At 40.2% G+C, this 18,281-nt stretch overlaps 1 protein-coding gene across 1 annotated transcript; it reads right to left on the bottom strand.

Moving 5' to 3' along the window:
- Positions 1–1,259: 1,259 nt before the first annotated feature.
- GFPT2 (glutamine-fructose-6-phosphate transaminase 2) lies at positions 1,260–18,051 on the bottom strand. The gene is made up of 19 exons (XM_039701670.1): positions 18,002–18,051; positions 13,441–13,548; positions 12,748–12,846; positions 11,943–12,068; positions 11,313–11,371; positions 10,670–10,804; positions 9,213–9,274; positions 7,920–7,999; positions 7,522–7,639; positions 6,662–6,825; positions 6,041–6,136; positions 5,852–5,949; positions 5,388–5,508; positions 5,080–5,237; positions 4,835–4,949; positions 4,104–4,231; positions 3,289–3,456; positions 2,700–2,861; positions 1,260–2,123 (listed from the first exon to the last, which is right to left on the bottom strand). The coding sequence occupies exons 1-19, from the start codon at positions 18,006–18,008 to the stop codon at positions 2,079–2,081; spliced, it is 2,049 nt and encodes a 682-aa protein (XP_039557604.1). The 5' UTR covers positions 18,009–18,051; the 3' UTR covers positions 1,260–2,078.
- Between the last annotated feature and the right edge of the window lie 230 nt (positions 18,052–18,281).

An 18,281-nucleotide genomic window follows, 5' to 3' on the forward strand; every position in this document is an offset into this window, starting at 1 on the left:
CAGCAGTACCATGTCATGACGGGCTGTGGCGCCAATCCTGCTGCCGGCTCCCCACAGCCGCGGCCGGCCGGGAGAAGCCCTCGGTGAGGCAAACGCCGGCCCCGGACAGGTGACATGTCCTGCTGCCGGCTCCCCGCGGCCGGCCGGGAGAAGCCCTCGGTGAGGAAAACCTGGACGGGAGGCCCCACAGTGGCACGGTGACATCACACAGTGACATCACACGGTGGCAGCCTGGCACCATGGCACACCGCAGCACTGCAGGCCCCAGCCCGCCGGCTCTGCCACAGCCCCTGGAGCCTGACACCCTCAGCTTTTCCTCAGGGATGGCTCAGGAGGGAAGGGATTCATTCCCTCCCCGAGCTATTTTCAACCCCACGCAAAAATCATAAGCCTTCTCTCCATTACACACCCCCCGCCCTGACACGAGGACTGCTTGTTTTTAAAACAGGTGCTTTCTAAAAATAAACTCAATTTGCCACCTCTCCTAGGATTGAAGAGAGCTTTCATTTCTGTGATTTCTGTTGTCACAGATGATTTTAGAAAATTGCACCTGTAATTTTTTAATAAATCAATTTAATGTTGCATATAGACTACATTACCTCAATATGCTTTCATAGTTCCACTTTTTAATATGAAGGGAATATTAATTCTAGATCAAGAGTAAAAGGGGCCTTCTTATCACTTACCAAAACATGTTAGATACAGAGCTACATATTCTTGGCATTTAAGTCACATTAGTAGTATAGTATTTTTTATGATTTTGGTTCTGTTACGTGGTTATAAAAAGTACCAGGGTGGTTTCCAATAAGTAGCTCCTATTACAACAAGCTGGTGTAACACTTTCAAGCTCTTAACCTAACTAAACATTCAAACACCTCCATTTAGAACCAAGCCTGCAGAGGAATATCATCAACTGCACTAGTGAAGCATTTAGTTAATAAAATGCAGAAAAATTAAATCCTATGCTTTCTAGTCATTTGGAAATAAAAACCAAACAAATGAGCAGAGAACTTCTTGTGTGTATCTGCCTTATTTTGTTGCAGGTTTATAGGTTCTCCCCTACTGCAAGTTGGTTCAAAACTAGCAAAGTTTGCTTTTGCAAATATATATGGTAGTAAAATAGAACTTTCTTCAGACCTGAGATAGAAGTCATCAAGGTAAAAAAAAAAAAAAAACAAACAAAAAACACAATAATAAAAATGAAACAAATAAAACCCCAAACACATAAACACACACACACAAAAAACCAAACCACAAAATAAGAATTATATAATCTTTTAATTGCATTGTCATTTCATTGTACCCTCTTCAAACAAAAATATCACTTGAAAGACATCCAGTTCCCTTATTCTGTTGCACCATACATGTTATGCAAATAAGAGCTGGGGTGGCATACAAAACAAATGTCGTTCTGGCTTTTCAAAACAGTTAAAAGAAGCAGAAATTGAAAACATAGCCGGGAATTTACAGCCACAGAAGAACTTTGCAAATGACTGTTTAAATATGAAACACAGATGCAACGGGGGAAGGGAAGCTGGGAAAGAAGAGGGGACAACAAATTTCCAGTTTGAGGCTGAAGGAGGAAAATCCCTAACAACTGTACAGAAGTATCAACACGCTCAGTATTTACATTCTGAGCATTACCAATGTTACAGATAAGCAGCGTACTAAAAAAATAACTTAAAAAAAGCTATACAAATTGTACTCATAAATACTATATCTTTGAAACTAGTTATGTAGTGGAGACTAAAAAAAGTTCACAGTTACTCTGGAGAGAGCTGTATATATATATATATATATATTGCACAGTAAAAAAGTTCATTCAGTATACCATGTGTAAACAATTTTTATCTTCTTTGGTAATTTCAGGACTTGGAGGAGTATTTGCTGTGAGCAAAAGCACTTGGGTACAAGGCACATCAAAAGCTTTTAAAGCTGAAAGATAAATCCTTCTGACGCTTTCCAGTTAGCACTATCATTCTTTTTAGAAAAAAACACTTGCCTATCAATTCAGAACAACACATTCTACAAGTATAACTCAGAGGTCTGGTGACAAAGGCATCAGCTGCTCTTGGCTGTTACTCTACAGTAACAGATTTGGCCAAATTTCTTGGAAAGTCCACCTAGAAAGAAGAGACAGGCTTTCAGTATGACAGAGTAATACTGACATTCTGCATTTGACAGTTCATTCAGTGTGCTTTTTCTGACTTCCTAATGAGTTCTGCTTGATTCTAGGCACATTAACACACACAACAGGCTATAGATCTGCAGATAATGACTTGCAGCTGAATTCATCTGTGCTTCCAAAACCCTCCTAACAAATACATATTTGTTTTGCACAGGATACCTTTCCAAGGCAGTCATCATTGTCAAACTGACACATCAACAAAGCAAGGTGTACAAAGCACTGACCTATTTTAAAGTACAATATCACATTTCAAGATTAGGTTCTCTGAAAAAGTCCCATTTGCACTCTTAACTAACCAAACAGCAGAAGAGCTTTGTATTTTTTTAGAAGGATACTAATTAAAAAATACAAAACTGAAAAATTGGCAATGAAACGTCACCTCTATAACCACACTCACTATGAGATTCACTAGCTATTTTCATATGCCATATAATTGGGTCTCTCACTTTACACTGGTAGGAGGAAGTTCAAAACTGCATTAAAAGGAGTGTTAAATATAGACAACACTTACATCATATCCTCTGAGAACAGCCAGGTGAAATGAAAGTAACTGAAGAGGAATGACACTCAACACTCCTTGAAGGCAGTCAACTGTATGAGGCAGCTCAATGGTTTTGTAGGCAAATTTTGAGCTTTCAGTGTCTTCTTTAGAACACAGAATGATTGGACGACCCTGAAAAGAAATTGTTGCATTGTTAAATGAAGAGGTAGCTTAGAACTGCTTTGAAATATTGTTCACAGCATGCCTGTATGTGTTTGAAGACACTCAAGTAGCTAACAAAGGCAATGCCAGTCTTGCATAATGGCTCTTGACTTTCACTATATTGTAAGATTTGAATGTTTTCACCCTGTACAGTTTTAACATTGTTCCATTTCCTTCAAAACATAAAGACCCCAAAACAAGCAAGCCATATGACAGCAGTTTTCACTGCTGATGTTAACTTGTAATAACAACCTGCAATGCAGATGTAGCATCTTATTTATAACTTAATTAACAATAACCAGCAGTACATCCCTTCCCAGGTGCACAGTCAGCAGCAGTGCAGTGTGCACAATCTTTTCCTATGACACAGGGGAAGTTAATTAGTTGAACACTGTACCTGCCGAGCTGTGACCTGTTGCAGAGCATTCTGGCACTTGGTGAAACAAGGATCCTTCATGATCACCATGATAACAGGCATTTGTTTATCTATCAGGGCCAAGGGCCCATGTTTCAGCTCACCAGCCAGGATACCTTCTGAGTGCATATAGGTGATTTCTTTTATTTTCTATTAAAAAAAAAAAGGAAATGCCTCAAGTTACTACTAAATCAGCTGAGAAGCAACAGCCACAAGAATCAAAACACCAAGGCTGTACCTCTGCCACTTAAATACATGTACCCAGTATCAAGTATTAGTGAAAACACACGGGTGGCTGCTGGGATTTCTAGCAGGCTGTGGGCAGCAGCAGAGCTGGCCCATGCACATGGAGTAGCCAACAGGAATTTTAGGAACCAAGCACCCAGCACAACCTTGGCTACTGCAGTCTGCCTTTAACACACCAAACTCCTCTGAGTGATGGGTATGTGTCCATTTTATCAGGATGTTCATAACATAATTAATGGCTTTCATGCATGAGCATCTTTTCTCAACATCAGCACATTGTGTTTTTCTGATGTTGTTTTCAAATGGGTGAGCAACTTAAATTGTTAGTTTCTTGTTTTTAAACAGACCAATTAAACACTGTGTTTATTATGTGAAAGAAACAAGAAAGTGGTATCACATCCAAGTTCACCTTATGTATGTGTTTAAATACTTCTAGTTATAGTTTTATTGCAGTAGAATTAAATTGTAATGAAATATTAGAAATAAACTATGTTGCAGAAGCCACAAAATATCATTTTAAATAATATCAAAGAATACTGAGAAGTTCCTACCAAAGCTCCTTCCAGACACGTGGCATAATTATACCCCCGGCCCATAACCAGCAATGATCTCTGTTTGTACAGCTCAAGAGCCAAATCATGTATCTTCTCATCCAAGGACAAGACTTCTTTAATCATTTCTGTTGAGGCACAGGAAAAAAAACTCTTTTTTTTTTAAAGTGGAAAAAATAGTTCATTTGTACTAGAATGTTCTAATTATCTAATAGAACAAATACACTTAATGCAATTCAACCATTAACTTAGCAATTTGGACTGCAGTATAAGGATATTTCTCCCAGCCTTACTTACAGTAATAAATTTAAAACAACTGTTGGTTTAAGCAGTGCTCATACATCCCATTTGAATCTCTAAAGGAAGTCATGAAATACCCATTTAAAATCACCTTGAATTAGTTTCATTTTATCTATCCTGATTTAAAGTGAGAGGTTTTAGAAATTTCAAACCATGAATTTAGGAGCTCAAGTAATATTTCTCATACAAAACTACCTTCTTGTAATTAGAAAACCCAACCCATGAAAATTCCAATCTTCCTGCCAAGTTTCTTGGAAGGGCACTTGTAAAACTGGCAAACAGTGCAGAAATGAACAGTTCATTTTTCTCATATTGTTTGCCTTTCAGGGTGAGGGGGAGAGTGAAACTTAAATGAGAAAGAAATATCCCTGAGTAGTACTTTACACTGCCAACATCCCCTATACCTCCTCAAACACAAAATATCAATATACCTGGCAATGACTTTAGTCCACTTATGATTTCCTGTCTCCTCTTCTGCAAGGAAATTCTGTCTTCAGACATCATTAGGCCAAACATTACAAGAGACACGAATTGGCTGGTATAGGCCTGCAGACAAAACAAAAACATTTAGCAGCTAATTCTGCACAGAGTGAATATGATCTCAGTTTGAAGTGCTGCAATTAAAATTTGAGTTGTATTCCACAGGACTGAAAGTCAAAGACTGGATAGCAATTACCTTTGTGCTTGCCACGCCAATCTCAGGCCCTGCATTGATGTGCACACCACAGTCAGTCTCCCTGGATATTGAACTTCCAACTGTGTTTGTGATGCCAACTGTCAGAGCACGGCGTTCTTTACAATACCTCAAGGCCATGAGTGTATCTGCAGTTTCACCTGGAAAACATTCACACCTTCACTTCAGCTTGGCAGAGGATAATAATGATTCCTGAAAAGCATCAAGGTCTGCACAAGTGTGTTCTAAATAACTACAAAGTGCAATGGAAAGCAATCTTAGAGCATTCACTCACAGCAAATGCAGCTCACCTGACTGGCTTATAAAAAAACACACATCATCCCTGAATACAGGTGTGTTCCTATCCAGGAAGTCACTGGCAAGTTCCACCATCACCGGTAATTCAGTTAATTCTTCCAGGACTTGTCGAGTCTGTATTCAAGCAGAACACAATATTTGTTAATATTGTCACCCACTAACATTTGGACATATTACAAATCAGAGAAAATCTAAATGAATTCTTATTAGAAAAGCTGGTAATTACAGCTCACCAGAGCTTTAAAAGCCAAGGTGGAAAAAGTTAACTTCTAGCATGGTGATTAATGGCATTGGAGCATTAATAAAGAAAGTGGCACTAAGGAAAGCTAAATAAAAGGGTGAGACCCCTCAATGAAAGACAAAGTCTGAGATAGAAGAAATAGAAGATGAAAAGCTGTTATCTGAAACCCCAGCAAAGTAAGTTACAAATGCATTTCAGCCAAGGCTGGGAACATACAGCCACTGCAGCGTGGTAACTGGTCCCACAGCCAATAATGATCAGTCTTCGGCATCTTCGGATTTCTTTCAAATGATCCTTCAGCCCCCCCAGCAGAACTGCAAACAAATAAATACACATTTTCATCTTCTAGATAGGGTATTTACAAATTTCAAATTTAGTGCAGTTTGAAGGACTGTTCTCCATTACCTGTGCTGCTCTCAAAATTCACCCTGCCTCTCATTGTGTTGACAACTGATTCTGGTTGTTCAAAAATTTCCTTTTGCATGAAGGCACTGAAGTTACCTGGTTATAAAAACATGATATGGCAAAGCTTAGGTTTGTTATTTTAAGTCTATTCCAGTTACAAAGAGAACTTTCAAGACTAACTTGACTGTGTCAGCCTAAAAAAAAGCTCATAATAGGCAAGAAGAAAGGAAGGATGGATAGGTCACTTTATTTGGTTGGTTCCATTTCCTAATACTGACAAGGTAAATAAATTCTTTCATAAGGAAACTGTGCTTCTCTTCAATTCCTAATTTATAGTCAAACTTTGCCAACAACTACAACATGTTAACATTAGTTACATTTTCACTAGATACTGAAATGAATAGAAATATCTATGAGTTTTCCAAATCTAAAATGGATAGGGTCCCAGACTGCCCATTCTCTCTCGGCCTCAAAACTTGAAATTGTCAGTTCCCAGTACAAGCAGCTTGAATAAAATGTAATTGTCACAACAAACTAGCAGTTTGCTGCCTCATCTACTACACAAACAGTGTAGTAAAAATCCGTCTTTGATGATACTCATTTACAGATGTTTCAACCCACCCTTCATGATTTGCTGCAATTCCATCTGCAGGGTCTGGATGGCCCGGGAAGGATCATCACTAGCTGAACGCTCCAGACGGTGAATCGAGAGCTTCCCATCAGTCACAGCTGCAATGTCATCATCTTCTAAGAAAATCACTCTGTTGGTGTGCTCAATGATAGCACTAAAGAGAGAAAAGCAGAGACAAGACAAACCTGACACATCAGAATTGGTAATAGCAAAGCAATTAAATATGCCACAAGAGCGCTTCCAGCCTTGCTTCTCTCTTCCTTTTGGACCTAACTGCAGACAGAGCCATCCTAAAGGCAATGGCTCCATCTGCTGCTCCTCCTGCACTCTCACAGCAACCCACAGCAGGAGGCTCAGCAACCACTGCAGCCATTCCTGCTGGTCTGAAGATGACTCCCAGTGTCCTTGATGGATCCTGCTAAGGTCCCTCTCTTGTTTCCAAGATAAATATGTGCCTGACGTGCAGGCTCCTGCCCAGCTTAGAACAACACCACTATTTTCCTCCTCCAATATCTGAATTGAAAACATCACAACCCCAACTAACCTATAGTCTCTCCAAACGTTCAGCTGATGAGTGTCCATTGTACCCAAATTACTTTTCTACACTGGATGTTTTTCACACACAGGTCAGCAACTGGCAGATATTGCACTGGTGAAAGTTTGTCAGCAGCGTTTGAACTGCAAACATTTTTCAAGCACCCGAGTCTGGGGGCTTTCTGATGTTACCTGGATTAAAAGCTCTTCTTTCAGAAAGCCATTGTGCAAGAGCAAGGCAGCTTAAATTTCCCAAATTATCTCACTTTTAAACAAAAAATCAAGATTTTCAGTAAAGTTGAAGTACTTTTACTACCTTGCATCTGAAGCAAAGAAGAATTCTACTGCCTTATCCCCAACAGCATGAAGGCAGGTTGAGCTATCCAGTCTTTTCATTTGGGAGTTGCAGATGTTCTTCACATTCTCAATGTTGCCTATTAAAGAAATGAGACATTCTAAATGTAAAGCCAGTTCTGTTCAGTTAAGATTACAGACTATACAGGTTTTGGGTGTCACAGTTACAGAAATAGGTTGGGGCATGGGACTTTTACATGAACTACACATTCAGTAGTATAAAAATATCCCCAGCCAAAAAGCTATTTGGGGCATCAGCTGGTAGTTTTATGGTACAAAAACCAATTAACCTAATTTCTAATCATAAAGTAACAGCAATTTTAGTTCTTAAAAATAATACATTTTGATTTATGAACTTACATGTTCTATACAAAACTGGAATCTGTTCGGTTGAGAGTTTGTACTTGCTCCTAACCCCAATGAGCAAAGGACTCCCTCTCCTAGAGAAAGGAAAACACTCAAGTTTATAAAGAGGAATGTGCATACAAAGATGTTACCAGACACTGGTGAAGCTGAAAAGACAATATCCCATCTAGCTTCCTAAACAGGAAGAGCCTCCTTCAACCATGATCCTAAGGTCACTACATGGCAGGAGTTATATAATATATAATATTATAATATACTTATTGGTTCTTCTTAAGATTCACCAAACATAATTATATAAGTAATTACCATGTGCCATGGTGATTCTTTACCTGTAAACTACATCCAGGTAGAGGAAAATATATGAACCAGCTGTTTTCTTTGCAGTAATCAGAAAACATCTTAGTACAGGGACCAATCTGAACCAAAGCTTACTTTGCCTCTAAAGTGAGACAACAGTAAGCTCCTGTGCTCTTTAGAATTGAAGTACTGTTACACTCTTTACCTTTCAAACTCAGAAACATCAACCATCCCTACTGCACCTCTGAAACTGTAGAATATTAAGACTTTCTTAATTATATGGGTTACATGTCACTGAAGACCTTATTAAAAAAAATATCACAGGAATAAAAGAACAAGTCACACTCAGATTACAAGATTAGCTTCTCTTAAATCCCTAGCCCTAAAAATCCAAACCTGAACCACATATAGAATAGTTCATTTCAGAAGATGTTCTCCAGTTGGAGTGAAGATACAGCTGGCTTTTTCAAAATTTTAATGTAGTCTTATTTAAACCACTGAAGCAATGGGCTTTTGGGCTGTAATATAAAACAGTCTTTATTCCCATCATTTGCTATTTTAATCACTTGCTATGTCACTTGCTATTTTAATATCTTTACATTTCCTGAAAGTTGTTTTTCAAGTCATAAATAAAAGTAGAACTTACACAGAAAGACACCATAAATGCTGTGACAGCTATAGAACTCTCTTTGTATAACCTGTTACTATGATGGTCTTTCAGCCAACATGAATATACTTATCTCAGTCTTTACTCAATGGGAACTAAAACGGAACAATATCCCTTCCCTCTCCCCTTTTTGATATAGGAAAAATGTTAGCATGCTCTTAATACAAATTTAGAAACACAAGATATATTGAGATTCTTTATTGACACACTCATTTTGGTTAATTAAGCACTTTAAACATCAATATTTTAGTATCTTTAAGAGGCTGGCTTTTTTTTAACCTAATAAGAAGCATGCATTATGTATAAAATGGACTTTTACTAACCTGGTAGCAACAGCTTCACCTGGGTAATGGATGCTCTTGAAAACCAATGCAAAAGCACCTTCCTGGAAACCATGAATACAAAGGAGAAAAAAAAAGATCCTAAACAACTTATCTCAAATAGTTGCATCTCATTAAACTGGGGCCCCTCTCTGAAGAGGCACTGAAGGAGCTGCTATCAGGAGTCTCTTCCTGGAGGGCAGACTGCACCTTTAAAGGAATTGGCCATGGAGAAGAACAAGCTGACATGCACATTAATGGTGCAACAGCTAAAAGATCAGGAAGTGAACACTTAGCCTCTCTTTATAAATAAAAACAAGAAACTTGAATGCAAAGGTTATGAAAATGTCAGAGATGCTACTCATAATCAACAGGAAGATTGTTAGACATTTACTTTCAGTAAGACCTTCAATCAGAATTTTACTTGTAGTGCATTACCATGCAGTTTCAACTAAAAACCTGGAGTTACTATTTCTAGTTCAAGCAGCGAATTCTCATTAATGTATTTCAAAAACAAAACACAAAAAATCCACAACACCAGAAAAAAACCTTAGAAACAACGCTACAGTACTAACACAGCTGGCAAACTCCTGGAGGAGGATTCCCAAAGCAGGAGCCAAGGCCCCCCACCCTGCCAGCAGGACAGAGGTGGTGACATTCCCTCCTGTCCCAGGGCTCCACTCAGAGCACTCTGCCCCTGTTCTGGGTCAGGTGAAGCCTCCCTTCCCCTCAGCTCTGGGGCTGCTCCCTCTTGACCCACACAGGCCTTGCCTTGGTGTGGATTCCAGCCCTGCTGCAAGGAATCCTACAGAGCTGCTTTAAAGAGGAGACAGGAGGTGAAAAGAGCGTCAGAAACTGCAGGAAGGGGAGGGAAAACATCTGCCCGGAGACTGGGGGAGGAAACAAAGCCAGCTTTCTCCAAGTTTGCAATGCATCTATCGAAGTTTTTAAGCATTCACATAGTGAGTAACAGTAGATTCCCACTTCACAGTTTGGAAACCAGTCCAGCTTGTTAGATCTATTTCCAAATAGGAGAGCCAAGGCACTGGCCAAACTTGAATCACAGCAGTGTTTCAACACGATCAGAATAACCTTTAGGAACACACTGCCATTTATGAGAGATTTTAACCCCCAGAGGCTCCTATTACTTTTTTTAAATTAAACTGCTTCATTAAAAAGCTGTGTTAACTTCTTGCTAAAAACAAAACTACAAAAAACTCAACAAACAAAACCCGCTGCAACTGCAATTTAAAGATTTAACAGTGAAAAGCCTTTGAAGTCTCCAAAATTTTAATCTCATTTCTTGGTCTATTAAGTGTTATTTAGAAGCCTAAAAGTGTTATTTGCAGCACCTTCTAAGAACTCCTGCAGAGGATCTAAATGCACAAGGCAGAATGCTAAGGAGCTCCAAAAATAGCTTATACTGTTGTACCGGGGAAAAAAAGTAATTTCCCACTTACCAGCTGTTGAATAACTCTCTCTACCAAGGCTGAAAAACTGGTGTCTTCACTCTCTCTGTTGTCATACATGTACTTGATCAATTTGGGGATTGTTTCTGTATCTGTTTCAGATTCAAATTCATATCCTTTGCTCTCCTGAAATATCATACAGAAGAGTAAAAGTTGTGTCCATCCCCCGGCAGCAAACACTGAAGAGCCTCTCAGCTGCCCCCCACCAGAAACTGCAGTCAGAGCTCGGAGCACTACATTGGACCAGTGCATATACATCACTACAGATAAAATACAAGGACTTGTCATGTCATAGATACTCTTTGGGAAATGCTGGAATAAGACACATAGTAAGACTTGTTTGGCATCTGTCAAGCACCAAGAGACAGGAGGGAGCCCAGTCCACACACCCTCTCAGAGAATCTCAGCACAAACTGCTACTCTGCTCATAAATACTTTGCATTTAGGATTACAGGAACATATTGCACTTCACCAGCTCCTGAGTATCGTTATTAGGCAGACCCTTTCACACAGCTTTTTTATAGATGATAGCAAGAAACTTGAATTCATGTTCCACTGAAGTCATGAATGACCTGATGATCGTTTGGGAGAGCATTAATTTTCTAGTTTTAAAATTGAGTTGCTACAGACTCACCAGAAATTTTCTCAGGTCCTTATAGTTTGTGATTATTCCATTATGGATGACAACAAATTCTAAGAGAAAAAATATACATATATATATTCATGAGCAACAAAAAATTAAGATACTTAATTCAGAACACAAAATTACAAGGGGAAAAAAAGCTTAGAAGTACACTTGAAACCACCTGCTATAGCTTTCAGACCTAGTTTATCACTACATGGACAACTGCAAGCAGAAGCCTACAAATTCTGAAAATAAACAAAGGCAGTTCCAAATTACTGAGAGTGTTCTAAACTATACCTAGTAGAGCACCAAGCCATCTCAAGTAAAGAATGATATGAAATTTCCCTTTTCTGGACCAGGCAATATTGACACATCCATATTTTCAGCCTTACCTTTCAAAACAAGAATGTTGTACTTCAATTAACTTGCAATTTTCAGAGAACAGATCTCATTAATTTTTAGTGTTACTTTAGCCTGAGAAGAGGCTATTTCATTTTAAAAAAGGCTGAGCTAAATGGAATGGCAACAGCTTAGCCCTACTACAAAAAATAGATACCATAACAATAGTAAAAACATTTGTGTTCTGTGGATTGAATAATTTCAGATTTGCGTGGTTCAAGTGCTGCAGAGATTACGTACCATTCCTTTTATCTGATCTCTGAGGGTGACTGTTTATTGCACTTGGTGCTCCGTGCGTCGCCCAGCGAGTATGAGCAATTCCAAAATGTGTTTCAAAATCTGTTTTTGAATCCAGGTCATCTTGTTCTATACAGGAGAAATCCAGTTTACTGAATAATTAATATCGCCTCTGTCTCACACACACATGATTAGTAAAACACAAAGACAATTCCTACAGGCAAAAATCTAAAAGCTATCTTCTGGGTTTTTTTTTAACCATTTGCTTTCTTGACATTACACTTTCTGAAAGTTCAAGCTACTGTGATTAAAACCTTGTTTGCCAAGGCATGAGCATTTTTAGCCAATACTAACAGACAGGCTAACAGACCCCATTACTACAAATTATAATGTAAACGTATTAAAACACTACTTCAGGCTTTCACAGATGGAAGCACTGCATAAAGCAGATTGTGATGACAGCCAGCTGCTCAAATGGTCATAAATTCTGTCAGAGTGCATGTTTCAGCATTTCAGCCATGCAGCACAGAAATCACATGAGCAAAGAGCCAAAAGAGCCCAGGTTTTGAACAAAGGAGCAACTAAAAGAAGGGAGAATAGACTGACAATTCCACAGTGCTAAATCTGAAGATCAGCTTGTTTTTTAAGTGCAGATTTGAGGGGCACAAAAAAATTAGCTGCTTGGATTTCCCAATGCAGTTATTGCTGATGCAAAATCATAACTGCAATTTTATGGTCTGACTTTCTGCTGAGATGCAGATAGTATCTGACTGGGAGGCCAAAGTAAAGGGGTCATTTTAACACTTACTGTACAACTCCTCTTCCAGGGCCTTTACTTTTCCTCTTTTCTTAACCAGTTTGATGAATCTTTCTTTATCTTCATTATTATTTCCATCAATTGCCACTCCTACAGCATAGGACACAATCGTAAGTGTTATTTAAAGCATGAAATAACTAGAATAAGGAAAAGGCTGAGAAAGTACACACAGGCACACACCACTGAAATCAATAGTTTTATTGTTGCTGCTAGACCTGTGCATGTTCAAATGAAACCACATTAAGTCTGTATCCACTGCACAGATTAAAACATACATGAGCCATCTCAAATTGTATTTGACAACAGACTGAAATATTTTGCCTATGAAATGAGCCAACTCAAATTTAAGACAAGTTTAATCTTCCCCATCCTTCACTGTGATTCACATTCACAAAAAAGGGCTGAGGCACAAACTACACAGCCCTTTATAGAGATCTTTTTCCACACCCTGTTTGTTTTGCTTACATGTACTAAGCTCAACCATCTAATTACAGAGCTAAACACCCAATTTTATGTCCTGAGGAAAGCTGTAGCACTCCAAGAATCAATCTAATTAGTTCTGATCTGTTAATCTGTAGAATAAAGGAAGACAAATACAAGAGACCAGACACTGAAAGGACCCCAAAAAAAGTCAGGAATGAGCTATTGGTTGCTAAAATTAATTTGTTGAGTTGGTTAACATACCTGCAGAGTCATAGCCTCTGTATTCCAGTCTCTGTAATCCTTTTATCAGGGTTTCATATATTTCCTTCCTAGTGCGAGGCACTCTGTAGTTTAGATAAGCAAAAATTCCTGTTTAAAGAAAAAGGGGGAAGGAGGGGGGAAAAGAAGCAAAGAGGTTATTTTAAAAATTTGCATCACTTCAGACTCAATTTAAAACTCTTTCAAAGTAGTGTCAGGGAGAAGTCCTAGGGGCACCCAACCTCCCATTTACTACAATTTCTTCTAATGCATTTTGAAATTGAAAGAATTCAAGTACAATAAAGGACTTAGAAGCCAAATTTCAACACATAAACTTTACTGGCAAGTTTCACTCTCCTCACGTTACCCACCAAGAGTTAAACAGTTAGGAGAGGTTAAAAAAACTCTGCTTTTCACGAAAACCACAGCTGAAAATGGGAACATTGTGATCTATTTCATATCCAGGCATTCAAAGAAGGAATATATTCACCAGTACTAACACAAGGAGACTTTTGTAATCCAAGTCATGGCCTTAAATACCCATGGGTAGGTACGAGGCACAACATCTATTTCTGAAAGGCTCCAGCTTAATCCCGTATGCAACAGCCACTTCAGCAGAAAGAGAATGGAGACGCAAACACGAGGAAAGGGCAGAAGTCACTAGGGTAGGACAACAAAGGAAAGAAACAGAAGGTACAAAACGGGGTCACCCACAACACGAGCGCTGCCTCAGCACAATCCCAAAGCCAGGCGGGCACAAGAGCCCCTGCCAGCTCCTCGAGCCCTGAACTCACTCCCTGATCCCTCTCCTCCTGAATAGACCAGTCATCCACCAAGAAGAGGCTTTTTTTTAGTTTGGGGCTTCGTTCCCCCACCCTATTTTTTTTTTTTAAGTACACAGGCTTTTTTTTATTAGAAAGGCGTTGGGGATGTTGTTTTATGTTTAGAAAAGGTGTAATAAGAGAGTCACCTGCAAAGGAAAACACAGCCATTCCTTTTCTCTGCCTACTACTCTTCCTGGGACTCTGGTATTATATGGATACATTAGGGCCCTTTATTAACTCTTGCACATCTGTACCCCAATAAAACAAAAGCAACTAATTTCGCTGTTTCAACAGTTTCTCCGAGCAACAAGTCAGGACTGGAGACTACAGTAAGAAAAAAACCCCAGACTTTAAGAGCTCTACAGATAAGCAGTTCAGACAAGTGTTTTAGATAGAGAAACCCTTTGTTTGAAATGTAACACCCTCTTCCCCTTCAATTAAGGCTTTTGAACTGTAAATGGCCATAGTGAAGACGCTGTTATAATGATACACCAATAAATCTCCCTTACAAATATTACTGTGAATTTGGTTACTCCTCTGGCTTATAAGACATTAATACTGTTGATTTGACAGTGAGACAAAGAGAGTATTACATGTGCCTCCGAATTTATTTTGGAAAGATTAAAGGGTGGATAATACTTTGCTGCTTCAGAAGTGAGATTTATGAGGAGCTCAGACTAATTATTTCTAGTGCATCCAACATTTAACGGAGACATTAAGACAATAGTTGCATTTAAGAAGGTATTTGGGAATTTGAACTGCTTAATACTGTTCTTCATGGATGCTTTGAAAAATAATGCCTCTGGTTATAAGCAGTCACTTCAGACTGAGAGCCTGTTGCTCATTTTTCCAGACAGATATTTACCGTTCTCTGGCACTAACCACGAACCTCAAAAGCAGCATTCTTCAATTTCTTCAATACGAATTTCTCAACATCATTCCAAAACATTGCCACACCTCATTTCAGATCCAGCTCTGCTTTCTAAGCCAGATTTCACAATGAATTTAAGCCTCAACATCCTTGTATGTTCCATGTGGCATCTTTCACTACACGGAGCTCCAGGAAGAGCCTTCCTCTGGGACCATCCCTACAATGCTACCAGTGTGCTGCATTTGTTAAAAAGATCCTTTTTTCCAGGGAATTGGAGCTGCACTTCCACACACGTGCATTAGAAGATGCAGAAGTCACCAAAGGCCATTTAAAATGAAAACAATAGCTACAGCCTGACTTCAAAGAACATGTTATAAACTCTTCCAGTTAAGGGAAATAAATCTTACTCTAAGCACTGAGAGTAACACTTTCTCTAGTACGTCTGTTTCACGATTTATCCACTCACGTATTTTTTCCTCCTCAGTCATCATTTTGGCCAGATTTTAAGCACATTACTCAACTCATGTAGAAACAACTTGTGATAAAGACTCCTTGTATCTTAATTCTTTCTGGAAGCACACCAGTATGACTGAATCTCAGTTGAATCATCTTATGATAAGAGTTTTGTGATGCACACAAGCTCCTTTATGATGGCCTCCCCAAGGTATTAAATGCCATTTCCAGATCTTGCTTCCTTAAGAAGACTCAAAAACATAAAATCCAGAAAAAGCACCCAAGAAGTGTTTTACTAGGACGCTGTCCTCTTGATCTAAATGTTAAATCTAGTTTATAACTTTCCATAATCACAGTTTGCTTAGAAGGATGAACTAGGTCAATTGTCTATGGCTTACCTTTAGAAGCAGATGCTAAAAACAGAAAGAGAAGGTTGCTAAAACATAACTAAAACCAGCTTCAATCACGTGCAGACACTGAAAGCAAGGCTCTCCCTTTACATGTACATCAAGACTTCAGAGCTTCCCCTTTCAGGATTACAAGCAAAGAGAGCACCAGAAGAAGGAAAAGTAAATTGAGTATTTTTTTTGGGGGGAAAATTCCACAAGAACTCTTGCAATTGCAAGACTTCACCAAAACCAAGAAGGGGGCAGCCTATACTTGAAGTTTGAACGAAATTATTTACTTTTTGAAAAATAAAAGGATACCCCTAAGCACACTGATGCCAGAAACTTAGCTTTGAAAAAGTCTCAACTTCATACCATATCCTGATGAAACTAACTTTGATTTAAAAGAGGTCATCAGTTTAAGTGCATCTTGACTGTTTTTTAAACCCTGAATACTTTTGCTTGAATACTTTGGCTATACTGCCTTACGTGTGAGAATGATAACATCTTGACTTTGTTTCCTTAGGAGCATGTTTATAGCAGAATTTATGACCTGTGTATTTTCAAAACATAAACCAAGGGCTATAAATCTTCACGTGCTACCTGAAGCCAAAGAAAACACAATAGAGTCCATTATCAGCACTTAAACCTGGAAAGATACGAAGAAATAAAAACAACAACAAAAACGTAATTTCAAAACTACTTTTTGAAATCTCTAGAACTCCTACACTCCCTACAGAGATCAGCAAGGCAGGCTGAGGGATATCTTTAATGAAAACAAATGTAATATAAAAGGTTTCTAAATGCTGATGGGAAAAAACCTAGCTCAGCTCTCACTTACCCTTCGTGAACTGCTGCTCTTTGCCATTTCAAACTGAGTCACTTGCTCCACCCCAAACTGGATGTTCTACCGAACTCCTCGAACACGGTTGTTAATTTCCCTCACTTCCCAATCGATACACAGCCCAGACATGCAAAGTTTTTGATATCACCATTACGTGTCTCAGGGCTTGCCGTGGATACCCCAGGGTGGCTCAGGCGCTGAGCCAGGTCTCTCACCTGGAGGGTTTTGTTTAGAAGGCACCGAGTTTGTCTCATTGATACTGATCTGTCACGTAGGAGCTCACACAATAGGAGTTGAAACAATATCACCTCGTGTTCCAGTGAAAGAGGATTCCAGAGCTCCTTGCTCCTTCTGAGGTTACAATTAAAAAGGATGAGGAGGCAAGGAAAAGATACCTAATTCAGAAAGTACAATTTTGGGAGCAGTAACTCAACTCACTTTCAGTCTGCATCCCACAAAAGAGGTTTTGTCGATGACGACTAAGAAGTACAAGTGCAAATTTTTCTACTTTCGTCAGACCTGAGAGGAGATGTCAGTAACAGATTGGCAAAGTTTCACCAAACTTTCCTCCATAACCAAAAAAAATCGCATTAGCAGCTTCCGAACCCACACTTTGATTTCCATCTGATCCGAAGCATATCTAAGCAATTGTGTACACGCTATAGGAATTATCTTTTCCATCTCATCTTTATTAGAAAAAAAATGAGGTGAATAAACTCACAACCGCTAAGAATTAAGCTCCTTCACCGCCTTTGTTTGAAAACCACAAACTCTCCCTTATCGCTGCAGCTCGGAAGTGAGTCACGATTAATCAATCCCTAGTCCGGGATTGGGAAAGACCGAGCCCAGCGCATCCCGCGCACCAGAGGCAGCGGGACCAGGAGCAGAGGCTACCCAGGCACCCCGGGCACCCCGGGGCAGCCGGGCCGTGGCAACGGGACGATTTCTATCCCAGGAGCCGGGACACACCGCCAGGCTCGGGGGGCTCGGGGAGGGAGGAAGGGAACGGCGATCGCGTCTCCTCGGGAGAAGGGCCGGGCGGAGCGGCTTCACCTCCACCTGCCAGGCGCTCCCCGTCCTTCCCACCCCCAAAGGGATGCAGCCAGACCCGAGCGACACGGCTGGGCTGGGGACAAAGCCGCCCCTGTCCCTGGCCGGCCGGGCTCGGGCTCGCTCCGTCACTCACCGCACATGGTGGCAGGCACGGCCGCTCCCGCTCCCGGCAAGGCGCTGACGCTGGGCCCGCCCGCGGCTCTTATGCTCCGGCTGCGGGGCCGGGCCCGGCCTGCTCCGCCCGCCACGGCCCGGGGCCCGCGGGGGCACAGCCCGGGGAGGGGACGGACCAGGGAGGGGACAGAGCCCAGGAGGGCAGAGCCCAGGGAGGTGACGGAGCCAGGAAGGGCAGAGCCCAGGGAAGGGAGAGAGCCAGGGAGGGACGGAGCCAGGGAGGGGACAAAGCCCAAGGA

The sequence above is a fragment of the Passer montanus genome, unplaced genomic scaffold, assembly GCF_014805655.1.
Source record: "Passer montanus isolate IOZ18808 unplaced genomic scaffold, ASM1480565v1 scaffold15, whole genome shotgun sequence".
NCBI lineage: Eukaryota > Metazoa > Chordata > Aves > Passeriformes > Passeridae > Passer > Passer montanus.

Bases quoted from the DNA above. Each gene is read 5' to 3' on its own strand.
- GFPT2 (XM_039701670.1), bottom strand. The intron at 5,238-5,387 runs GTGAGCTGCATT...AATGTTTTCCAG, and splicing joins TTTTTTTATAAGCCAGTCAG to GTGAAACTGCAGATACACTC. The intron at 2,124-2,699 runs GTAAGTGTTGTC...TCTTCTTTCTAG, and splicing joins CTGTTCTCAGAGGATATGAT to GTGGACTTTCCAAGAAATTT.